The 26,416-nt window shown below is 42.1% G+C and overlaps 1 protein-coding gene across 3 annotated transcripts in view; it reads right to left on the bottom strand.

Moving 5' to 3' along the window:
• Positions 1 to 5,337: 5,337 nt before the first annotated feature.
• Positions 5,338 to 26,416, bottom strand: part of eml2 (EMAP like 2) — a 38,612-nt gene continuing 17,533 nt past the window's right edge. For 2 of the 3 annotated variants that reach the window (XM_083774105.1, XM_083774107.1), the window contains exons 5-22: positions 22,676 to 22,704; positions 21,425 to 21,554; positions 20,733 to 20,882; positions 18,909 to 18,981; positions 18,248 to 18,358; positions 17,678 to 17,773; positions 17,423 to 17,557; positions 16,971 to 17,070; positions 16,643 to 16,797; positions 12,821 to 12,946; positions 12,477 to 12,608; positions 10,477 to 10,544; positions 9,830 to 9,918; positions 9,494 to 9,591; positions 8,366 to 8,453; positions 6,703 to 6,798; positions 6,337 to 6,467; positions 5,338 to 6,135 (exon numbers count right to left, since the gene is read on the bottom strand). In XM_083774105.1, coding sequence (XP_083630231.1) covers positions 6,010 to 6,135; positions 6,337 to 6,467; positions 6,703 to 6,798; positions 8,366 to 8,453; positions 9,494 to 9,591; positions 9,830 to 9,918; positions 10,477 to 10,544; positions 12,477 to 12,608; positions 12,821 to 12,946; positions 16,643 to 16,797; positions 16,971 to 17,070; positions 17,423 to 17,557; positions 17,678 to 17,773; positions 18,248 to 18,358; positions 18,909 to 18,981; positions 20,733 to 20,882; positions 21,425 to 21,554; positions 22,676 to 22,704 — 1,933 coding nt within the window. In that variant the 3' untranslated portion in view covers positions 5,338 to 6,009. The remainder of the gene's footprint in view (positions 6,136 to 6,336; positions 6,468 to 6,702; positions 6,799 to 8,365; positions 8,454 to 9,493; positions 9,592 to 9,829; positions 9,919 to 10,476; positions 10,545 to 12,476; positions 12,609 to 12,820; positions 12,947 to 16,642; positions 16,798 to 16,970; positions 17,071 to 17,422; positions 17,558 to 17,677; positions 17,774 to 18,247; positions 18,359 to 18,908; positions 18,982 to 20,732; positions 20,883 to 21,424; positions 21,555 to 22,675; positions 22,705 to 26,416) is intronic. The other variant, XM_083774106.1, reaches the window with a different exon arrangement.

Here is a 26,416-nt window from a genome sequence, read left to right as displayed (position 1 = left end):
GAAATTCAAAAATAGCAGATGTACAAGCTTGCATATCTGCTATATCTGAATAGCAAACATATAAACGGATAAAGTGCTTAAAATTACTGTGATGCTTTATTAACACATTCTGCTGGGGACCCCAGGGACCTTGAGGGCGGCTCAAGGACCACTTGAGGGCCCCAGACCCACATTTGAGAACCACCATCTTAAATAAAGTGCATGTATTTTTCCCTGTTTCTGTGTATTTCTCTGTTTCAGCAGTCAAAGTGGATTTAATAGGTGAAAACTAACTCTACTTTGTCTCCGCTGCTCTGATTTGTATCAAATCTATTCAGCTTCCCCATCCCTAGTAAGCCAACCATGAGGTGACAACATTATTCTCAAGAGGGAAGGCACTAAGATATGAGAAACAGGGCTCTGGTTTTAAAGAGGCAGCCAAAAAAAGAAAGGACAAACGGAAAAGAAAACCTGTCATCTTCATTTTTAGCAACACCTAAAAGGAGCTTTTAGGGTTCTCAAATTCTCCTGGGAATGTCCTGGGAATAAAGACAGAATGCTGTTCATAAATCCTGCTAATGTTGTTTCCATATAATCCAAATGATCAAATCTATATTTGAATGTCTGAGAAGTCATGGCGACTGGCCTAGGTCCTAAAAGTGTACTGGCCTTTGTGTTTGTCAGTAACTTGTTTCATAACAGAAGGGAGCGCGATAAACATTTGTTTGCAATAAATCTGCTACCAGACTCATTCCAGGGTTTGTGTTAGTATTATAGACATGATTTGTATGGAAGCAGGCCTTGTGGAATCAGAATGCTGGATGAATGCTGTACTCTGGCCAACGAAGAACAGTTGGTTCATATCATGGCACTCGCAGCAGGTTATGGTCTATTCCAAATATTCAATATCTAACTCGTAGTCCAGCAGCTCGCACCTGTATGGTAGTAGTTGCTATTACATTTTACATACACTAGATAGAAGATGTGTCGCAGCAACAGATCATTTTATAGAAGCATTGAGTGCAACTACCGCTGTGGGATAGAAGCTGTAGTTGCACTCAATATGCTGCTAAAAAAAACATACAACTACATTGAACCCCATAGATTACAAGCACAAATCCAACTGGGAAATGCAGTAAAAGAAAATAATAACACATCAAAGTTACACAAGGGACTGTGTGTCGTTCGTCTCTGAGGATTAGAGAGCGGTAGGCCTATATATGTATGCGTCTTTAACCCCAGATTACCACAGCTCAACTGACACTCTGATACAGCACGTGGGTAAATAATCAAACATCAAAGTACCCCCCCCCAAAGACTCCAAAGAATATTGCCATATTCCGTATTGTTTATTGTGAGGGGATACGGTACTGTGTGTCACCTCCTGTTCTCTGGACTACGAGGTGTTGACAGGCAACAAGCCATCGTGACCACAACATGACCCAGACCTGCGTGAGAGAATATGCGTTGTTCTCAAGCATATCAATGCCACATAACTCCCTCTCAAGTGTGGTACGGTTTATTTGCACTGTGAAACGCGACACTGATAAGTTATAACATGAAAGATAGGACAAATAAATAGAACGTAGAAGAGAAAAAAAAACCCTAACCTGTAAAGTGGATTTGATATCACAATCTAAATTCTAAGCTCTAAATTCTTTAGAATAATGGTTCACAGAAATAGCAGATATACAAGCTCCCCACTTCATGCCCTGCTCTGAGCATCTGCTATTTTTGATCATTTAAAAAAACCAATGTTTGAAATATTTTGAATACATTAAAAATGTTGGTCCATGGCAAAATACGTACCATTTATGGGGGTCCTACCTTGGCACGAAAAAGTTTGAGAACTACTGGTTTAGAAGGCATTTGTAGAACTGGCCTCAGGACACTGAGGCTGCAACACTTTCATGGGGGTCTTTATGTGTGTAACATGTGGTTTTAGATTTTAGCTGTGAGTCCAGTGTCTCTGATGTCATCGACACAGGGCTCACTTACTTCCTGGACTACATGTTGTCTTAGTAAGAAAAAAATGAAAAAAACGGTGGGTTATAGCCCATCTTTTTTTGAATTTTTGAAAAAAAGAATTATCCTCGTTTTTCATCATTTTGGACCATTGGCTATATAGCCCATATCGTACAGCATACTATAGCACGCCGTTTTTCATCATTTTTGAGGATTTTTTATGAAATAAATAAAAAAACGATGGGATGAATTTTTGAAAAAAAAAAATATCCTCGTTTTTCATCATTTCTGAACATGGGCTATACACTGACACGAAAACGCGTATTCAGGGCGGAGTCTCCACCCCCAGGGTAAGTTGTGATTTGCTCTCGTTCACTGCAATGCAATTTACAGCATTTCCAAAACAATATTGCGCAGAGTAGCGATTATCAAACGTAATTGCAATGCCATACGTTGAAAGATCTGTTGCCCGTGGACAAGGCACGTTACCTCCGCAAGTTAGATATTATCGGCATAGATGTTTGTCCGTATGTGATTAAGGATTGGAAAAAGTTGCATTGGCAGCCATAGAAAATTCTGCCCAGGGTAAAAAACCGGATGTGACGTTTTTGGGCATTCCTGTCTTGTTTCGTGTCAGTGTATAGCCCATATCGTACGGCATACTATAGCACGCCGTTTTTCATCATTTATTTTTATAAATATTTATTTTATTTATTTATACTGGTGAAGGTCATTGATATTGGTCAAGGTCATTGAGCGGCGCGCTAAAGTGTGTGATTCTTCATCATTGTTGAGGATTTGAAAAAAATTGAAAATCAAGGAAAAGAAAAAGGCTATAGTCCATCGTTTTTTACGATTTCGGAGGATTTGAAAAAAAGGTGAAAATCGCGGAAAAGCAAAAGGCTATAGTCCATGGTCTCGGACCTCATACTATCGTGTGCCATTTTTTCCCGATTTCTCCAAGTCTCCAAACCAACTTTGATGAGTGTTGTGTTGCTCTTCAGAAGAAATATACGTGTGAAAATAAATCATGTAAATACAACAAATTGAGCAGAACACTGCAGGGACTTGAACCCCGTTCTGGTAAACCAGGAGTACCACACCAGTGCCTTTAGTTTGTTTTGTTGTAATTTACAGGTCCATTATTTATCTATTATTTATTAATAATTTTTTATTATTATTTATTTATTATTTATATTGGCCTGGCCAATCAGCGGCAGCTAGTGGCGGGATCAAAGCATACACAGCGCTGCCTTGATCCCGCCTCTAGCTGCCGCTGATTGGCCAGGCCGTTTGGTGGCCGGAGCATCAAGTCTGCCTGAGAGTTCCCAGATGGAGGGGGGAACCCAGTGTACTCTCTGCTGCCCCATCTGGTGGGGTCAGGTTATTAAGAACTGTGTTTGAAAAATAAACACTCATATGGATATGAAGAATCTACTGACTGAGAGAAAACGCTATTGTTACAACAAATGGCTATAGCACAAATGGCTATAGAACAAATGGCTATAGAACAAATGTGTTGATGACATCAGAGACACTGGGCCCACTGCTAAAATCTAAAACCACATATTACACACATAAAACCCCCAGGAAAGTGTTCTAAATCTTCTAAATGTCATTAACATTATTTTGCAAAAAGGGTGAAGTGTCCCTTTAATGGGTTGACCAAGAAGTCTCACTGGTAGGTAGGAACATAAATTGGTCTGTTATAGCGCCACCATGAGGCTGATTTGAATTATTTTAAGTGGCATTTCGTCCTCAACCTAGTGGGAATGTGTGTACATACTTTCACGGCATTGGCATTTTGTTCAAAACGGACCAATCCTGCAAACAATCTTAGCCAATGGGGATGGAATATGGGGAAGCGGACAGGTCCGTGTTGATCATGACTATAGAGATAGTGTATACCGTGATGTATCGATACAATGTGTACAAGTAATGTAATGAAATGAAAAAGCAAACATCGGCCTCATGGTGGCGCTATAACAGGCCGTTCTGGAAAATTTGAGGCAGAGGTTCATCGTTGGCATCCAGGGAGTGTGTGTGCAAAGTTTGGCATCGACAGGGTTTTAACGGTGCCGGAGATTATCTGGTAACGGATGGACGGACACACACACACACGGACGGACGGAGGGCAAAACATACCATCTCCCCCCATGCCATCGGCCTGGTGGAGACAATAACCAACTTTACAACTAGTGGGTACTTCTGGATATGTAATGTGCATACAGTGGGCCTAGAAGCCCTAGATCAACATTGAGCATGTTTCAAGGGCGTCTTGCCCTGCCCATGTTTGACAAATTACGGGTCAGGGGATTTTTTAAACCATGTCCCTAGTCACAAAGACTAACCATCACGTTCCATGTTGACTGTCAACAGGTTGCTGTCACCACAACACGTCACGACTCGGTCTCCTCCTTTTCATGACGTCCTCCTGAGTGTCACACAGCGTCAGAGTACTGGCCCATGAGGGGCTTATCCATTTGGTTACATTTGAATGCTCTGAGTTACAAGCGACAGTGATACATTAACAGTGAGGACTGTATGGGCACACATCCATTTTGAAGTTCATCTTTCAATATAGCTTTAAAATATTGTCCGTGTGAGTGTTACTATTTGGTCAAACATGTTACCTACTGTACTAGGCTAATGAAAAGGTGAACTTTGAAGATTGTACAATTAAGAATAGGTGGGTTAATATTAATAAAAATAATAATAATACAAATATATAATATAATTACTAATCATTTAATAAGTTCCCCACGTCATAGTATTTGGGTACAAACTTTATTAACAAAACAGAGGAAGGCAAAGCATAGCTTAAAGCTCACTTCTACAATACAGAAGCTCATGTTAGTAACCTCTGTCTGTCGCTAAAAGTGCCGCAAGAGCAATAATAATAATAACATCATGTTACATACATTTAAATATTAAAATAGCACAGCCACTTGGATATACTGCATAATATATACTCTATAGACCTTTGCAACATTAACAGCATCTATGGCAGAACAGCCCTGGTTCATGCAAATTTTCTTACATTATAGTGCCATCTAGTGCCTCTTCAGCACATTACAGTTACAGCAGTAAACGTAGTTATTTGAATGAGACACTTTTGGAGAACCTCTGGGACAAATACAACACCTTCATTAGTGTCTGAAATCTCCCACAGCAATCTTTAACCCATTCTGACCTGAGATCAGATTCATACGAGGTTTCCACTGGACACACACTGGTCTGATGAACCCATTCTGACCTGAGATCAGATTCTAAAAATGTCAGTCGTTCTTCGATTTTTCAAAAAATAGCAGACCTACAAGCTCGTATCGCGCCACTCGGTGGCGCGATATGAGCTTGTAGATCTGCTATTTTTCAATAGCTAAAGCATAACATGATGCTAACACCAAAACGGGTGCCCGTTCAGAATGGGTTAATAGGTACAATCTTCAGCTTAGGGATTCGGGATGAGTTCAGTTATTAAGGTCGGCTCATTAAGAAAATGGTTAATTTAACAAGGCAAGGGATAGACTGTAAAGATTTCACATGGGTTAGGCACAGTTAGGACTAATACTAACGTCACCGTCTTTCCAAAGTAACCCACATAGTCACTACCAGCTGCAGCCATGCAGAGAGAAAGCTTTTCTTTATGCTATACTGTATGATAGTTTATGTTATGAGGTTGGGCTTTGAGCCCCTATTGAACAGAATTTGATTGTTCAGCGATTGACTGGAACGCTGAGGATGAGCTTGTTGCTTGACAAACTCCCTCTACATTCTCTTAGAAAATGCAGTAACAGTGATATAGTTTCTAGATACTTTGACATTACAATACTTCATCATAATACCTTTCTCCACACGGTATGACATCGGTGGTTGGTTGAGTTGTTTCAACAGGCACAGTAGTGCTGCCCTCCAGTGGGGCAGGAAGGTACAGTATAACAAAGTGGAATATGAGGTTTTAGAGAGGATGGTGTGTTTCCATGGTGACCGGCGGTAGGTAGGTGGGAGGCTGGGGTTGCCTAGGTGACCACCCACTGCAGGATGCTGGTGGGAGGCTGGGGTTGCCTAGGCGACCACCCACTGCAGGATGCTGGTGTCTTTCCCGCCGGTGGAGATCAGGTGACTGTCGTCGTGCAGGAAGGCAACGTTGGTCACGTGACTGCTGTGGCCCCCATATGTGTGGCCGGGAGCCTGGGGACGACGACAGAGAGGGGTGTTTTAAAAGGTGTTGATACTACTGTATTATTGCAAAGGAAAAAGATTGTAATGCAGAGGGCAAAAAATATTCTCAGCAAGTGTTCCCCCCAGAATAGGGATGCTAAGGCTCAAGTGGTTAATATATATATCAGTAGTACTCAGACTAGTCACAGACTAAAAGGGAGTGGGACTCACCCTTGGTAGAGAACAGGGGTAAGAGAACAAGTGCACTTTGCCAAAGTCATCAGCTGAGGCCAGCAGGGAGCTGTCATGTGACCTGCACACAGCATTGATATCTGTCCCGTCTGCGCCGTCTGGCCACACTCCTAGGAGAGGGAGAGAAAGATTTGTTTTGGTCATTTTCTTTATTTCAAATCAGTTCAGTGTCAGATAAAGACCTTTATTAATCACTTTATTATGAATTGAGTTGCCATGGCAGTAAAGATTTTAGGTGGATGGAGCGGAAAGGAACTGGCACTCCCCAACCGGGGACGTAAAATTAAAAGATCATCAATCTCTCTCAGACACCAAAGTCAAATACAGTGCTTTGCAGAGACCTACCAAAGGTGTTGAATCCCAGAGTGCAGGTGGAGGTGGCCCACTCCATGTTACGCATTGTGTCCATGCTAGTCACATGCTTACCGCTGCAAGCCTCCCCTGGAAAAGAAAATAATCAATCCATTTTGTCGATTATAACTACTAGTCCTTACCCGTTCTGAATATATGAACAGCAAATGATGTTCAGTGTGGGTAATGTGTTAAATGCTGCAGTACAATCATAAGTATACCATTGATACAATTGGTATTGTGGCTGCTTTGGAGAGGTTATCCTTTAACATGAATAATCAGTTGGATAAATATGATCTGAAGTGGAACGTGTTCCTCAGTGATGTTGCAGGTCCTTTGGTGTGATCCATGGTCAGGCAATGCCCTCTTGATTGTTTATTGTATTAATATACATAGTCCTTACCCGTGTATGGACTATTGGCCCCCATAAATATATTTAATTGGTCTTCATTTTAACTTGTATAATATATTTGTGTCTTTTTTGTGTGAATAAAAACAGCACTATAACATGAAAATATTTGTATAAATGCATGGTAGGGAAATGTTTTCATGGCAAGGACTGTAAAATGTACACTTATTAGCCCACAGACCCCCATTTGAAAAGTATGAAAGACCCCAGTTTGACATGCAGCACAGAAAGTATGGGCTGTGGCACAGGTAGCCTATTCCCAAATGTACAGTGTGGGTCTGTGTCCGTCCCAACATGCATTTCACTGGTGACACGTGATTTGCGGGGAGATGAGTTGTTCAGTACCCCCTGGTGGCCGCGGGGGGTACTGCGCCCTGGTTGCGGTTGGATTATTATTTCATATAAATGGGTGATGTAAAAACAATATCTGTACAGTAAATACGACAGTTGCGTCGGTAAAAAGTAGCCTAGCTGGATTGTGGGAGCGTGCAGATTTATTTTGGCATGGAGAGATGTGTGCTAATAGTGTGGCTCGGTCGGAGATAGACCACGGACAAATAAAGGGGTTTTTATTCACTAATAAATTCATTATTAATCTTATTGGAAAAATGGCTTCGTTAAGACCTCCATATTATTATGGTCAATGCCTGTGTGAAAAGTGGGAGCGATTGGTGCAGGCAATGAGGAGATAAGTGTTTGTTTCTGACAGACAGACAGACAGACAGACAGACAGACAGACAGACAGACAGACAGACATTCGCTCGTTTATAGTATGATGATGAAAAATGTTTGTCGACTACCTTTTTTTTACTGATGAAAACGAAACAAAAACTAGAAAAAGGTCTCCACCAGGATAGGAGGGATTTTGGCATTACTTCCTCAGCCTAGTGGGAATATGCTGCACAGTTTCACCACAATCAGACGCTGTGTTCAAGATGTTCGGCATTTTGTACAAAAAAGGCTACTCCTGAAAACTTTGGAAGCCAATCGTAGCCAATCAGGATGGAATATGAGAAATCAAACAGACCCGTCTTGACTATAGAGATCATTTATACCAATTTGCGTGATATTTGGATAAGATCTGAAGGAGTAATATCAATATCCTGGTGGCACTATAAATAGCATGATGTAAAAAAAAAATCCAGATCAAAGGTTTTTCCATGGCCTCTAGGGAGCAGATGCCTTTGTGTAGTACGTGCATGTCCTGTTACATGTACTGTATGATTATTTTATTTTTTTAAGACTTACAGAAGAGGATTTCATAATCTCCTGAGTTGGTGACGAGGTACTCGCTATCTTTCGACCAGTCCAGATGGGTGACAAAGCTTGAATGGCCCTACAGGGGAAGAGGTAATATCAGTGTTATGCCAAAATATGAAAATAATACTCCTACACTAAAGAAAGCAAGTTAATACTCATGCACTGAAGAAACCAAATTATTACTCCTGCACTGAAAACGTGTCCGTGGGCCACCTACATGTAGCTGCATACGGTTTCTGTTCCGTCCCTAGTGTAGCCCGGCCGTAGGTATGAATCAGGCTTTAGTGTTACTTGGAACCACACATAGCCAATATGAAGCAGCACACTGCAACATGAATCTAGACATACTAGATGCAGACCAATTACAGGGGGATCACACTCCATATTGGGTGTTGCACAAATGCTGTTAACTCAAACTCCATTTGCGGAGGTAAGGAAGTTGGAAGGGGGTTATATTTGATCAGGTTAGCAGAATATCTCCAAAGGTTATGATTGGATTTGGATGAAGCTTTGTGGACATTTTGCTCATGGGGCCAGGAAAAACGTCTTTACTTTTCACAGTGATTGCTCAAAGAGGGGTGTGAAAGTTTGGCGGACATTTGGCAGACATTATTGGCCCAATCAAACAAAATTGGCATGCTTGGAGAGCTCATTTCCAACCACTGAACAAATATAGTGCTGAACTCTCCGACATGTGGAAATCATGAACATTGCATGGCGTTGGAAGGACTTAGAGTACTGTACTGTATGCACTCTCAGTGGGATGTTACTGGCTTACAATAGTGTGCTGTAGCAGGGCAGGCATCCTGTCTAGAAATGGATCTGTCTCGCAAGCAGCGAATACTGATCAGCACCAAATGTCTTGCACACAAACATTGAATGCCATTGACAATGAATGGCCAGTCTTGAGTGTTTGTGCAAACACAAACATTGAAGACAAAACACAAATTGTGATTGGCCTGAATGAGATGATTCTTGATGATGTATGATGATAAGAGCGCCCCTCACTTCACACGGGTGTGATTTCTAATATTTTTAGGACACATTTAACTTTAATTTTAGAATGGAAGTGAACAGCAGTCAGTAGGTAAAAGTGTGTGCTACTACTGTACTTACGGTACATTTTCCTACACGGCTGTACTTTCTGCCATTCTCAGTCACTACGTAGATGTAAACAAAGTTGTCATGGGAACCCACTGCCAGGAAGTTACCATCTGTGAACAGGATAGAGTAGGTGAGACGACTCGTTACCCAATACTGACAATATATTTTCAGAGGGATGATTAGAACACCTTTTACAAGTGGTGTAGTCACATACATATAAAGATGAATATGATAATAATGCATGAATTCTTTCTCTTAAGAGAGAATAGAGCAAGGCATTGCTTTCAGATGTTTCTGAAAGGCATTCCTGGTTCAGATGCAGAATTATATGATGACATGCTGCTGTACCTGGAGAGTACTTAACATTGGAGATCATCTCATTGCCGTCAGTATGCATAGAAACCAGATCTCTTGTGTCAGTGTCCAGCACTAACCACCTGAGATAAACAACAACAACACAATGGTGCATGAGGTACCGTGTCTCAAAATGTCCATTGGCCTAGTTGCAACAGTAGTACGTGTATTGGTGGTAGCACTTGTCAAAGTATTAGTGTATCAGTAGTAAGTCCTACTTGTAGCAATAGGATTAGAAATCAGTAGTAGGAGCCCAGGCCGTAGCGTAACGGTCTGGGCACCGGACTGGTGATCCAGTCGCGGTGTGCCGCGGGTTCGACTCCCGGACCCGACACGGCCTTTACCGCATGTCATCCCCCCATCTCTCTCCCGTTTCCTGTCAGCCTACTTTCTATCCCTTAAAAAATCAATAAAGGCGTAAGCCGCAAAAAAATATCTTAAAAAAAAAAAAAAAAAAGAATCAGTAGTAGGGTATCAGCAGTAGGGTATGCGTGTGACAATGTCACCATCCCCGGAAGTTATGCGAAAACGCAGGGTACATACAGTACTCAACAGTATTCAATAGAGCTGTTGTTTTCTTCCTCGACTCTTGAAAACCAAACTTCCGGCTTGAGTTAAGTTAAAGCGATTTAAGGGGTTACCTTCCAGTGGTGGTCCCCACAGCCAGGACTTCTCCACTAGGATGGAACCCTGCAGACCTCCCTGGGTCCTGCAACAAGGCGAGATGAGAGGAGAAATGCTTCACATTTTGTTTATTTCACTCACATTTGTTTGCAAGAACTTGGAGTGTATTTATGTTCAGAGAAATCCCTAGACTCAAATTAGTGTGTACCGGCAGTGTGACACTCAATTCACAAAAGAACACTGTGGTTTTCTTTGTGGAAACAGCAGATGTTTTCCCATGCATTGCATGGCCTTTGATGGTGCAGAAAGCAGCTTGTTGCATAGCTAAAACTAGACTAGTTCAACATTTGCAACATTAACTAGCAATGTAGTGAATGTACTGTGATAGCCAATCAACAACACAACAGGACCATGCCATTGCAGACTCTGCCATTATTGCTGTGAATGGGGCCTCACAGTACACCACAAACTGTGAAGGACGACAAGGTCAAATGTGCTTTTGTTCCACTGCGATATTTCAGCCCAGCACCAGGCTTGTCTAGCATAAGCCAAAGCTTGGCTACCGTAGTGCCGTCCTGGTTCACCAGATACTCTACACTATCAATCTTGCCAAATGTCCCGTTGACAAGGCCATCTTCCACATCTATGTTCCTAATGATCATGACAGGGGCCCCTTCTGCAACTTTCAAATTGTCAAGAAGGTCCTTTTGCTGTCCTGTACAGACTCTGTTAAGACAAGTCATCTGGTGACTACGCTCATCTCTCCTGTAATCTAACGCAGGTATGTCAACAATGTGTGTGTGGAGCTCAGACAAGGACTTGATGTTGTGCGCAGCAACTTCTTTGTTGGTTGCAAAGATGTGCACAACATCCTTGGGACATTGGTCAGGCTCAGTCACTCTCTGAACAAGCAGATCTCTGTCTGCATCACTCAGCGGATCCTTCTTACCTTTGACTCTCAGCCGATTGAGAACTTTTTGAAGTTCTTCCTCCTGAACTTCTTTAAGTTCTTCCTGAATTGGATCAATTGGCCTGGGGTTTGTGATCCACGTTTTGTCCACTGGGGGCTTTGGGAATCCAAACCTGCATGTCTTGTGACCTTTCTTGCATGATTTGGTATGGTTTCTACTGTGCATTTGAACCTCTGTGACAATTTTGTAGAGTATGGGATCTTCGTTCGGATCAGGCAGCTGGCACTTAATGTACCGGTCTGCAAACTCGCAAATCTTATCGTCCGAGTCTACCCCATACACGGGGGCGTCGGCTATCCACATTAAACAATGACAATGAGGGCTCCCTCTTGCTTGGTATTCCACGCGATAAACCAATCTATGACGCGGCCAATTGGATGAGCGTTAGACCACAGCACATTACTATAATACGAAGCAACTCGCCTGTCAAACATGCGCATGGTTGTTACTGCATTGCTTCTCAGAATGTCGCATTTGTCATTCCAGTCCAGCTTGTCGAAGTCAACTATTTGGCCTTGCTGTGCTTTGATTGCCTTTATAACCTCTGGCCATCTAAACTCGGCTGCACTTATTGTCAAAAAGAAGGTGGGTGGACCTAACTGACGAACCATGGCAAACAAATCCAACATGGTCTTGTACCAGTAAGCTGGAGTCCCCCTCATTGGCGACATGAATCTAGTTGCGTCTCGGTTTCCTACAAGTCTTTCAACTTCAGACTTGTTCTGCAACATCTTATTATCTATGCGGCGACCATCTTTGGTTTGGGGTTTGCCTTTTCTCAATTGGATTTGGATTGTGTTTACTAGAAGTAGTGATACTGATAATATTACAGTACCATCAACAGAATTGACAGCTATGGTGCTAGTAGCAATAGTATAGGCAGTACTATTAGTACTACAGTACTATTACAGTAGCAATATTACTGTAGCTGTAACAGTAACAGTAGTAATTGTACTATCAGAAATAGCAATAGTACTGTTACAGTAGTAGCACGGTAGTAGTAGCAGTATATGTAGTATACAGTATGTCCCCCAACCCCTTCCCACCTCAATAGTCTTGCTCCACAGGGGCTGGTGGGAGTTGGTGTCCCAGAGGTGGACCTGCTTGTCCTGGGCACAGGAGACAAACTGCTCCATGGAAGGATGGATATCCAAGCCCCACAACTCATCTGTGTGTCCCTGTGAGGAAGAGAAGGGATAGAATGAGAGTGACAGAGGGAATGGGAATGTCAAGTGTAAAATAAGGACAACTATGAACAACAATGGTGTGATTCCTTAGCTTTAGAGAAAAGTACAATTGTGTGTGTGTGTGTGTGTGTGTGTGTGTGTGTGTGTGTGTGTGTGTGTGTGTGTGTGTGTGTGTGTGTGTGTGTGCGAGCGCATGCACCTACCTGCACAATAGGAGTGAGTGTGTCAGGGAAGGCGGCCCTGATGATAGCATTCTTAGTGGTTCCTATGAACAACTCTCCTGGTTTGCCTTCGGCCAGAGCTCGCACCGGGCCAAACGAGTCCCCAACCTGGACACACAGAAAATAATTGTAACTTGTCTGTTAACTCATCGATTGCGCAAAACGCTCTAAAGCGTTTTATTAATCTCGAGCGCCGTCTGCGCATCACGCTCTAAAGCGTTTTATTGGTGTTTTTACTGTATACTGTACATCAACTTCTCTGACGCCCGGACAACACATAATGTAACACTGATCATCTCCAGAAAGATCCGCTGTGAGATCCGGGAGTTTAAAGCCCCCCACCTCCTGAAAAGAGGCCTGGTCTAACCACATTCCAGGCATGCCGTATCCATTACGACGTACTGGGGAGGCGGCATCGCCGTCCTGCACACGGCATAGACCAACGCAGATCAGGGGATCTAAAATGGAGCTACCCATTTTCTAGTGTGTGTGAAATTTGTGAATACACTCGATTACCCTTCCCCTCCTGTTTCTACATGGTTTCTCCCGAGGCATCTCTCCATCGCATTACAGTTTCTTCCCCCCCCCCACTCATTCACACAGATCCACTCGACACAGCCCTCTCTAATTCTTTCCAACGACAACTCACCGGTCTGCCGCCTCATTCTCGGAAATATAAACCCGTATATAAACCAAGAATAATCTCCAACGGTCGATCGCCATTTCACGCACAGGTATACGCGAAACGAATGACGTATTCTCGAAGGACCGCCATAGGAGAAGCAGTATACATCTGACCAACTGTCTTTTTTTCGCCGTCGCGTCAGCCATGTTTGGACAAAGAAGCAGTATACTAGGCTAGCAGATATCACACCGTGGAACCCCCCCCACACTGCGAGTTGCGATCGATCGTTTTGCAGTTTGCAATGCTACTCTCATTCTCGGAAAAAAGATTCTCGGCAGTTGATCACCATAATCGCCATAGCGCCTTCGCCAGCCAATTGCAGTGATAAGGCGTCTGGGACGTAATCGACCCGTTTGTAATGGATAACTAATACAATCCTAAGCTGCGGAAGCCATCGTGTTGTCTGTCATTTTGTCGAAATCACAGCCAGCCGGGCTACGCTTATCGCTCCTGTGGTTCATGTCCAGACATGTCGTGGAACCCCCCCCCCCACTGCGAGTTGAGTCGCTCCTGTGGTTCATGTCCAGACATGTCAACCTCTCAAGTCACTGTTATGCTATCAAACGATCTGTTGATTTTGTTTACTGAGACAATGATCACATATGTGCATAGAATCATCATCATCATGACGTTATCATGACAGGCAGATATAAACATAAATAAATTATCATATACATACTACACACTGAATGAAAGCCCTAAATGTCTAATTTTAGGAGGAAAACAAATAAAATACACATATCCCATATACTGTTTGTCAATACTAGACTATTGAATCCATTTCATTTATAAAATTCTCTTTTTCAGAGAGAACTTTAGCCCATTCTGACCTGAGATCAGATTCATACGAGGTTTCCACTGGACACACACTGGTCTGATTAGAGAAAGCATGGACCTATAGAACTATTATTCACAAAATAAGGCATATAGCGACATGTACATACTATATACCGTATGAAACAGAAGACTCTCTGCTTTCATAAGAAAAAAACTAATACTGTAATAATAATAAAAATCACACCCATGTGAAGTGAGCAGTGCAATGTTGTGAAGTGAGCAGTGCAACATTGCACTGCTCACTTCACAGGGGTGTGATTTTCATTATTATTACAGTAGAAGTATTTTTCTTATGAAAGCAGAGAGTCTTCTGTTTCATACGGTATATAGTATGTATAGGCCTTATTTTGTGAATATTTAGTTGTCAGTTCCTTGTCTTGTCTAAAATACTCTGAGGATTTCAGAAAATGCATGGACCTGAAGAACCATTATTCACAAAATAAGGCCTATAGCGACATGTACATACTATATACCGTATGAAACAGAAGACTCTCTGCTTTCATAAGAAAAATACTTCTACTGTAATAATAATAAAAATCACACCCATGTGAAGTGAGCAGTGCAATGTTGTGCAACATTGCACTGCTCACTTCACAGGGGTGTGATTTGTATTATTATTACAGTAGAAGTATTTTTCTTATGAAAGCAGAGAGTCTTCTGTTTCATACGGTATATAGTATGTACATGTCGCTATAGGCCTTATTTTGTGAATAATGGTTCTTCAGGTCCATGCATTTTCTGAAATCCTCTCTGGTGGGCGCAAGCTGCATTCAACAGCCAATTACTGACAAACTATACATGGGACCATGTGTATTTGTTTTCCTCCTAAAAGTAGACATTCAGGGCTTTCATTCAGTGTGTAGTATGTATATGATATTATTTGTGTTCATTTTTATATCTGTCTGTCAATGTCTGTCAACTTCAACCTTCCATATCTCTGCTGTTTTTTCAAAAGAGCAGCGTGCAGTGAAAAGCAGGTTTTAGAAAAAGGTCAATATCTCCAGAATGGAAGATGGTAGAATCATATATTTTTTTTTAAATTGAAGTGGACTAGTTTGGCTTCCTTTTGATTTATGCAATGTGCGATGTGCTATAAGAGGCCCCTCGCTGTGGGCCCCTAAAAAGTTAAAAAGTCCAATGTTAATCGCTTAGCAGAAGCAATCCTGAGTAGAATTTCAAAAGTTAGCAATCAATGTGTTAAATCAATTTACTCTACCCTAGATTTCTTTGTGAAATTTACTCATTTTGCTGGAGAGAAATTATTATAGCCCTATATTGTATCATCTCATTGCTGTCAGTATGCATAGAAACCAGATCTCTTGTGTCAGTGTCCAGCACTAACCACCTGAGATAAACAACAACACAACGGTGCATGAGGTACCGTGTCTCAAAATGTTCATTGGCCTAGTTGCAACAGTAGTACGTGTGTTGCAGTGTTGGTGGTAGCACTTAGTATTAACCCATTCTGACCTGAGATCAGATTCATACAAGGTTTCCACTGGACACACACTGGCCTGATTAACCCATTCTGACCTGAGATCAGATGAAAAAAATGTCAGTCGTTCCTCGATTTTTCAAAAATAGCAGACCTACAAGCTCGTATCGTGCCACTCGGTGGCGCGATATGAGCTTGTAGATCTGCTATTTTTCAATAGCTAAAGCATAACATGATGCCAACACCAAAATGGGTGCCCGGTCAGAATGGGTTAAAACAAAGTATTAGCGTATCCTACTTGTAGCAGTAGGATTAGAAATGGCAGCAGTAGGGTATACGTGTGACAACATCATCATACTCGGAAGTTATTTTGCTGGAGAGAAATTATTATAGGACCATTTTATTATAAGCTGCCTTATACAGTATCATTGTGATTTGTTCTCGTAGTGCTGGTACACACAGTATGATACAGATACAGATCAAGCAGAATTTGAAACACTAACGATGACAGCACCAACAACATAAACAGGCCAATTGACGTACCTTTGTGTACATTAAAGCCACCAATCATGACATGGATTTATACTAATGTTGTTAATTCATCAAATGTGGCAGTGGATAGCGGATAGTGGAAATAATGTTTTTCTGTGACAACTGTGTCCTTTGAAATAAATTGTAAAACTCATTCACCAGCATTGCTAAATACTAAATTGGCACTGCACTGCGGCATAAGGGCTACGCTTATGCGGGCCATTTTTTGAATCTGATCTCAGGTCAGAATGGGTTAACCTTTTCCATCACTCATTAATGAGTAAAGTACTGTACTGTACAGTGTCTGTTGCCTCACCTCCATCTCTGACTGTTTGCCATAGTCATGGTCCCACAGCACCACACGGCGGTCCTTCCCTCCTCCAGAGACCACCGTGCCGTCCTTCAGAACGCACACAGAGAATATCCCACCCTCGTGGGCCCCCGACACCACCTGGCTGATCCGGTTACCACCTGATCAAAGAGATGGACCATCAGAGAATGATAATGATAATTCATTGTATTTATATAGCACCTTTTAAATAGCACCAATCATCATGTTAGTGAAATTTGAGATCCTGAAATGGCTGTGAAACGATGGAGGGGTGTAAAGATGAAGGGTATAGCTCCTTCCATAGGATGTTTACCTTTGGCCCAGACATAGATGTTTCCACTGGAGTCTCCAGTGATAGCATCTCCGTTCTCAGCAAAGGCAACACATAACACATACTTTGGCTTCTCATTTTTCTATAAGGAAAGACAGTGAGAGAGTAAGTAAAATATACATACAAATATTACTTAATGTTACTTAATTACAGTGTCCCACCCAGAACTTATTTCAAAGAATACAATTATATTGAGTAATCTGCATGCTAGAGTATGTCAATACAATATAACTAGGAGATATGGTTAGAGATACAGTAGTCACTCTACTCTTCCATTGAGAAGTTTAGACCCTGGTGTCGGGGAGGACGCGGGCAGATTTCTAGGATTAAGCTACATGATTGGTGCCAGTTTAGCGCCATCGCAGTAGTGAGGTTAACATAAGTGTGTTAAACTGACAAGAGTAAAGTACTATAGCTCCAAAAGAAGGACACACCTCAAAAAGACCCTGCCTCTTGGTGAGTGTGTTTCCCTCCATGGTCCAGAAGTTGATGTGAGACTTTCCACATGTGACAATCAGGTTGGCATCCATGGGGTGGAACACTGCCCCCAGCACCGAGTCATTGGAGCACTGGGAAGATGAGAGGGGTGTTTTATTTGTAGAGTACATCTTCCCTTTAAATTTGATTAGGGATTGAAAAAGGGATGGGACGCCTGGGGGGAGGTTCCAGGGATGGAAAGGTCAGGTTACCTTGACATCAGCCAGTTGTTTCTCCTTCTGCCAGTCCCACACTGACAGGATGTGATCGTTAGCATCGTCCACAGCACAGAGGTGGGCTCCTCCATTCTGTGGAGCGGAGATTTGAGATTAACTCCAGAAAAACTAACGACAACGACAAACATACAGACCCTCTTATACCTGTAGATGGCTAGCCTCCTGCAGAACCACACCGTAAAGAAAATATAAATAAACCATCATACAATAGCATATCTTTCACATTCCTTGAGCGAAAAAAAAGGAAAAAAAAGAAAGATATATATTTATATTATTATATTGCAAATCCTCTGGCAATTTCCTGTTAACAGATGTTATTTTATTTATTAAAAGCCATTTCTGTGAACTGTAGTCTCAACAGCGGAAATGTACTGGGGTGAGAACATTGTCAACACAGTCGATTCAGAAAAGTATGCTGTTGAACATTCAAACATATCTTGAAAATGTGAGAACTACTGATTCACGCAGCATTTATAGAATCAGCCTCAGATCGTAATGGGTCTGATTAACACTCAAGCGTGAAGAAAGGTGGATAGGCAGGCGTACCGACTTGGAGAAGGCTACACAGGTGACAGCCCTGTCGAACCCCCCCATCCCAATCACATGGAGGGTGTTGAGGCTCACAGAGTCCCAGACACGCACGTGAGGGTTCAGCAGCTGGACAAACACATGAAGGAATGACATTAAAACCACCTTCATTTATTATAAACCTATACAGTATGTATGTGGTATTAGTGCATTACAAGGAGACATGCTGCCAAGTGAAAGGTGAAAACTCAGAGATGAATGATGACATTAATGGGTTAGGGTTAATGTCCGAGTCTGGATCTGAGTGTTGCTCAACATACATGGCAAAATGACGCACGCACGCAACTAAAGTTTTATAAAATAAACTTGAAATATAATTCAAGATGGCAAAGGTCCTCTCTAATGAACAAACCAGTAGGGGTCAGCAGTGAGAAGGGACTATACAAGCAGACTACAAAATTGGCATAATAAATACATTGGAAGCAAAGGCGAAACAGATGGGGGCAAAAAAAGAAGGATAAACAGGCTGGTCAGGTAACACAGGTCAAAGGTCCTTACCGACTGCATTGAATGAGAAGATAAGAAGGCACACATAGACGCAAGGGAAGAAGAGAGGCTGTGTTATTATTATAATGGTGACTGAAACATGATTCAGAAGGTGCATTGTGCTCCCTTTAACTACCTTGCCGTCTTTAGAAGTTCCTGCCACTTGCCCCGTCGCTATGGTAACCATGTCTGGATGCACACCCAAGCTAGAGAGAAGGAAATAAAAAGGTTTAGAGTGCAGTGCATATCCCCAATATATTATTTACACACCTCCCCTAGAGGGAATGAAAACAACAAGTGAAGACTACCCTTACTGATTCTCAAGCTTTCAAACACAACATCAATTGGCCACCAGGAAAACTCATTTTTTGATACATTTTCCAAACAACAATATACAGTATATACAGTATACACTGTATAGTATACCAATTTGCATAATGTTTGGAAAATGTATCGGTCGATAATTTGTCTTGACTGTAGTTCACGTTTAAGAAAGAATTGTCAGAAACAATGCATAAGCAAGGGCTGCAATAATGGTTTCTACTGTCAGGGAAGAGAGGAATTCATGTATTCCCTGTAGAGATATGAGTATTTTTCCCATAATTCCTTGGAGACCAAGAGTGTTTATACACTAATGAGCATGTCGGATGATGTCAAATCCTAAACGCTTGATCATTTACTAAAGCTCATGTAAACAAACACTCAAAAACAAACAAGAAAACTATTAAAAGAAGAGTTAATGACACTAGGTCACACATAATGAGTTAAATCTTATACTTGACAAATGTCAGCAAACCATTCATAGACATTGTTAGACAGACAAATGCACAGTACAGTATGTGTATGCATACACTGTAAGCATTTATGCTGCATGCATTCATCCATGTTACATGTATTTGAGGTATATTAACATTTTTAATCTATTCGAATGGTAGATATTCATTCACAAAACATGTACTGTACAGTGTCTATGGTCTATTCATACTCAAACAGAATATGAATAGAAAAGTACATATTTACATGGATATTCCCTCAGCACCATGACAAAGAATCTACACAATACAGCTGTCGTACACAGTCACTAATCTGATCATTATTGAGGTCTGAACAGCCCGCTCTACCGTACATTCACTTACTGTGTGTGATAGAAGTTATAACTATTATTTTCCCTCTACTGTAAAAGTCAAAGTCTGCCAGAATGATTTACATAACCAAATATCATATTTAATCCCTGTGTCATCTCTCGCATAGGAAAAGCATGATGATCAGGAGACGTCTGTTTAAAGAGAAGGTGGAGCTGAGAGTAAAACAGGATGCGAGCTGTATAGGACAAATGTAGGATTTAAAATCATAAGACGGCATGATAGTTTTGTCTTCAAGTGTACACACCTTAATACACTGGAGTAGTTGTAAATTTGTAATGTAAAACAAAATGCCAGAGGGCTAGTTCTCTATGGCAACGGCTCCAGAAACCTTTCTTTCTGTCAAGTCTTTTACTATAATGCGACTTTCAATGAGTTTAAGTTTTTCACAGCTTTGTTGATGTGAGACATGGATGTCTCTCCGGGCTACCTGAGAGACTAAAACTAAAAGGTCTTTCCACACCATACCATAACATCCACCACTGTCATCGCTATAGTAGTATTGTGGACTAGACTCTGCCATCCACTTGAATTAGAACAATCTTTAAAACGCTATATAGTTATAGTGCTGTATTGTCTTCTAACCACGTTTAACGTGGTGTCCCTAGTTGGGGCATTCTAGGCTAAATGTTTCCAAACATGTTGCACAACTTAGTAGGGAAGTAGGGAAAATATCCGATCTATAACATCACAACGCATCGTGCCATGTTATGAGCGATTTTGGTGCAGTGCAGTATGAAATAGGGCTTACAGTAAGTGATGGAATCACATTTTGCAGGTTATTCCCACCACCACCACCACCACCACCATCTCACCATTTGACATCATCATTGTGGCCCAGGTAGTGTCTCTGCTGCTGTTCCTCTGTGTTGTACAGCACCACCACAGAGGCGTTGAAGTAGACGATCTCTCCCGTGGGCAGCAGGTAGAGGTTGGAGCGACAGTCGCGGCCTCGGTAGCCATACCTGCTCAGCAGTACAGGGTTAAGGAGCTGAACAGACACCTGCATTTAGCTCATACTCACACAGCAAGGGGTGACTTCAAATAAGAGGTTCAGAATTCTTAAAGGCCAATCATACTATTATACTAATTGAACATTATTAAGCCTGTACTTTTGAGCAGTTAAACCCAAGCTTACTTTCTACTGAAGGATTTCAACAAGTGCCACACTAATGTCTGGCATCCCAAGGATTTTGGGATGTCGTAATAAGAATAATCAATAAATAATGTAAAACATTTCTAAATCAGTCCATCTCCAAGTTTGCAACTTTCCGCATGATGGATACATTGTGACCTTCACTATTTTCTAATCTAAATGATGCCAAAAGAAAATGTGGTTAAGTAACAGTTAATTTTAAAATAAATGTGTTAGGATCCTATTTTTAATGGCAGTTTAATGGCGCATCAATGCACATTTCTTGCCAGTTGTAATGTCCAGACCTGAGCCCCCTCCTCCTCCTCCTCCTCCTCCTCCTCCTGCTCCTCCTCTCACACATCTGAAGGATACACCCACTGCAGTTTGAGTTTGTGGTCCGGCAGCGACACCTTCTGGTCCAGATTGTAGCTGTCCTTCTGATCGTCTGGCACATGCATGGTCACAGGACGGCCGCGCAGAAACATCCTCACATAGCCATCCTCTGGAGGGAGAGAGAGAGAGAGGGTGGGGGGGTGAGAGGGGTGTGTGTGAGAGAGGCAGAGAGATGTGGAATAGGGCAGGGGGTAGGCACTTTTATTTTGTTCCACCTCGGGCCAATATCTCTCCAGGACTTTTGACAGGGGGTGAAGTGTCCCTTTAAAGGGTGAAAAAAACCCTTGGCTAATTTAGTAGTTTTCTGATTCAGGTTAAAAACATGACATGCTGCACTGTGATGAAAGAAATGCAGCTGCAGATCATCAAATTAATAATGTGTTTGTTTGATATAAGTGTGTCGACTACTGTGACTGTCTATGCTTACACATTTGGCACACACATGGTAGCCTGGGTTCCAGCCTGATTGGCTGTGCTCTGTGGATTTGTTTTGTCACTCAGTCTGGCCAGCAGGCAGGAGACTCACATTTCATAACGTCACCTGTTATGTAGCCACGTTGTTGTTGATCATTAGACAGCGCAACTCTATCTTATCTATGCTTCTCACTGTTGAAAAGAATAGTGCCAGTTCGAGACTAAACCCATTATTATTATTATAATTAGCTGCAGTTACATTGCTTGCAAGCCTTAGCCTGCCATGTTTTAATATGCTGTAGTTTTTACCTGAATTGGAAAAAATACCTTTTTAACCACAAAACATTTTTACATTATTTTGAAAATTATAAAGCTAATACACAAGATGATTCGAGATATGCAATTTTCAAAAGGTTTGAGTTTTCTCTTTTATTTGCCTATAATGATATGCCCACATTTGGGATACCATGGTTAAAGTAGTTAATGAATCCAACCAAGCTGTTACTTTGCAGAAATTCAGGCCATGCCACTCTGCAGTGCATCAATTGTGCAGCTCTGATCATGAATGAACATGATAATGGTGATGCTAAGAGGGTGATAATAACATTTGTACTTGTTAGCAGGCTGTGAGGGGTGATTGGCCTTTTGACAATTCAATTAAGTAAATTGAATGAAAGAGATCAGACACTGCACAGCATCCTTACAAAAAATAACTGATAACAGTGATGGTTTTCAGACTTCAGACTGGCAGATGCATGTATTGTAACTGTATGCGCAATAAAGGCAACACAGACTGTGCTGCAAAATTCAACTCACCCGCATTGAGGGTACATTCTTTAGATTTGCTGAAACGGAAATAAGAAAAAGAACATTAGTATTGTTCTAAGTATATAGTGTCAGATGTCACTCAGTGGCAATGTGGCATACTGTAGTCAGCTGTCATCATCCATATGTAGCATTATTCCATAGCATCAGTGAGTGCCTTTAAGGTATTTAATTATTTACCTCTAACACAGCTAAAGCCCTGCACACTGTATAGTTTCCTGACCATTCGGTGCAAGTGATAGTGGCTACAGAACACTCAGCATGACCTTAAAGAGAACACTAAATGGTGATTCATACTTTGTTATGAATCACATACTGAAAATAGCAATCTACAACAAGCTCATGCTGCGACATGTTGTGAACTTTTGGCAACCTTTTAAGCAGCCTATCCTATTATTTTCTTTTTACCCGCTTTCTCCCCAATTTAATTATTATGCCCATTATTTCCTCCCCACTTGTCACTGCCGTTTTATCCTACTGACTCACCTACCAGTGAGAAGCCCCCACCAGGAGGACATTATACTGCTTCCCTCCCCCAAACACGGACCAATTGTGTTCGTATATAAACGCTTGACAAAGACGGATGCACCTTGGTAGATTCGAACCCACAACCTCTGCGGTGGTGGGAGTTTACCAGTGTGCCACCTGAGCACCCTACATCTTATTCTATGGTTCAAAGATGTAGACCAGTAACTGCACGTGTATTATATTGAGAACAACAGATTAGCACAGAAAAGTATAGCACATAATGTAATAGACATGCTCATCTGAATCTGCCAACCACCTACAAACACCCACATGATCTGGTGCTATGCCAAGTATCGTGACTGGCAGAGATAACATGAAAGTGGAAGGAGAGCATAACATAAGACAGTGGAGTAGAGAATGCAATAATGTGAGAGATTGTGAGGTAGAAATACAGCAAGCAAATGAGCAGTCATTTATATATAAACTGGTGGGGTTAAGGTGTAATAAATACGTAATAATATGTGTCCGTTATTCCTACAGCAGATTCATGTCTGCAGGTAGTTCAGCACTGACCCATATCTAAATGTATACAGCACTGCATGCATTTATTGCTGCCTAAGTTAGAACACTGCAGTAGTTTAAAACTTGTAGCAGGCGATTTGCATGTACCTACTGCCTTCTATATCCCTGGCTTCTCGCTGCCATTCTGAAGGGTTTTGCACGCTTCAATAAATATTCACCCTTCACCGTTTTTTGCATTTGAGGAGCTTCCTGGTATTATATGGTTGGTTTATGGTCTGCTTGGAGGTACTGTTGTTTGCCAATATGTTGGTAATGCTCCTTTTCATATCTGTCTAACAACGAGACTATAATATGATAAGAACAGATAACATAACAGGTGCATGTAAAGTGAAAATGACACCTCTGTGTGTGTGTGTGTGTGTGTGTGTGTGTGTGTGTGTGTGTGTGTGTGTGTGTGTGTGTGTGTGTGTGTGTGTGTGTGTGTGTGTGTGTGTGTGTGTGCGTGTGTGCGTGTGCGTGTGTGCGTGTGAGAGAGAGAGAGACACACGTTCGCAGTGCCCTGTACAAAATATGCTGGTGTGCATGCATACAGTAGGCTAGCTACACATGATCCAGGTACTGTAGATCCGCCCCTGTTTATTTCAGATTTTAAATTGCATACTGCAATTTCTTGTTACCTTATCAGGATGCATCAGCTAACATGCTCAGGCAGCACCTCCTGAATCGGTTGTCTGTCTCCCAATCCAGACAGTAGGACTGTGTGTACATGATGTCTGTCTCTCAATCCAGACAGTAGGACCATGTGTACATGATGTCTGTCTCTCAATCCAGACAGTAGGACTGTGTGTACATGATGTCTGTCTCTCAATCCAGACAGTAGGACTGTGTGTACATGATGTCTGTCTCTCAATCCAGACAGTAGGACCATGTGTACATGATGTCTGTCTCTCAATCCAGACAGTAGGACTGTGTGTACATGATGTCTGTCTCTCAATCCAGACAGTAGGACTGTGTGTACATGATGTCTGTCTCTCAATCCAGACAGTAGGACTGTGTGTACATGATGTCTGTCTCTCAATCCAGACAGTAGGACTGTGTGTACATGATGTCTGTCTCTCAATCCAGACAGTAGGACCATGTGTACATGATGTCTGTCTCTCAATCCAGACAGTAGGACTGTGTGTACATGATGTCTGTCTCTCAATCCAGACAGTAGGACTGTGTGTACATGATGTCTGTCTCTCAATCCAGACAGTAGGACTGTGTGTACATGATGTCTGTCTCTCAATCCAGACAGTAGGACCGTGTGTATGCTGACAAGTGACACGTCAAGCTGCAGATCATGTTCTGTCAGCATTCTGTCAGGCTGTCATTCTGTGCATGTTTGACACGTCCACCTCATGTTCTGTGAGGATGCGACCAACCAATCAGGCTTCGTCAGGATGCTGTCAGCCAATCAAGGCATTTCACTATGCTGTCAACCAATCAAGCCTCTTCAGTATGCTGTCAACCAATCAGGCTGTGGATACGCTGCCTCAGCGGGCAGGTTGAAATCACCATGGTGACAGGAGATAGATAAGGCTACTTGAGATAAGGGATATGAGCGGACGGTTTATTCAGTTCAAACAACCGTGGTACTATAGTGTCCATACAAGTCAACAGATGTGACTATTTACACTGAAACCCATCTGTTGTGGAGGCAAAAGGGTGTGTAGAACAAAACCTCCAGGAATACTGTAGATAATGTGCAATAGATGCAGACAGATGGCATACAGTACAGTAAACAATTTTGAAAATGTTGACACGAGTGCTTGTGATACACAAATAATATTTGTGTATCACAAGGGCGGCGGTGGCTCAGGGGTAGAGTGCCTGGATGGTAACCGTAAGGTTGCCAGTTCGAATCCGGGCTCCCCCAGAGTTACCGTCGAAGTGTCCTTGAGCAAGACACTGAACCCCAAATTGCTCCGATGTGCTGGTTGGTGCCTTGCATGGTTTCCGCTGCCATCGGTGTATGAATGTGTGTGTGAATGGGTGAATGTAATGCACCATCTATGTAAAGCGCCTTGGATAAAAGGCGCTATATAAATGCACCATTTACCATTTACCATTTACAAGCACTCGTGTCAACATTTTCCCCACCTATATTATAGGTGGGGCAAAACAAAAGGGACAAAAGCCAATGGGTCCACAACAAGTAGGATTCAAGGTATTTCAGTGCCATCAACTGACTGTAAAACAGTAAGATCATTTTAACTTACTAACTGCAATGCTGATAGACATTAAGCGAGATATGATGCTGTGCTGGACACGGTACCATTGTGCCATCCCAAATCCCTTTGCCTCACATATGCTTTAACAGTTGTCTGATCTGCGGTGGGAACGTCTGATCCAGGCTAAACACAGGGCAGATTGTAGGATCTGCAGTCTCACCAAGAGCAAGCAGGCCGGGGTGTCGGCCCTTTGGAAAAGCCACATAAAGGCCTGCTTGTCTGTGTGTGCGTGTGCGACTGTGCATGTGTGTGTGTGCGTGTGGGAAGGGGGGGGGGGGGGGGGGGGGGGGGGGGTGCGTGTGTCAATTTAAAGTAAACCTGTGCTTTCTCATGCCAATAAAGCCCTTTGAATTGAAGCGTCTGTGTGTGTGTGTGGTCACTGTGGTGTGTGTGTGTGTGTGTGTGTGTGTGTGTGTGTACTTCCAGGAAGAGGAGTGGTGTGATTCTATCCAATGAGACTCTGCGATGG

This window comes from Protomyctophum parallelum, assembly GCF_964188405.1.
Source record: "Protomyctophum parallelum genome assembly, chromosome: 9".
Lineage (NCBI taxonomy): Eukaryota > Metazoa > Chordata > Actinopteri > Myctophiformes > Myctophidae > Protomyctophum > Protomyctophum parallelum.
This window is presented reverse-complemented; position numbering and strand designations above follow the sequence as displayed.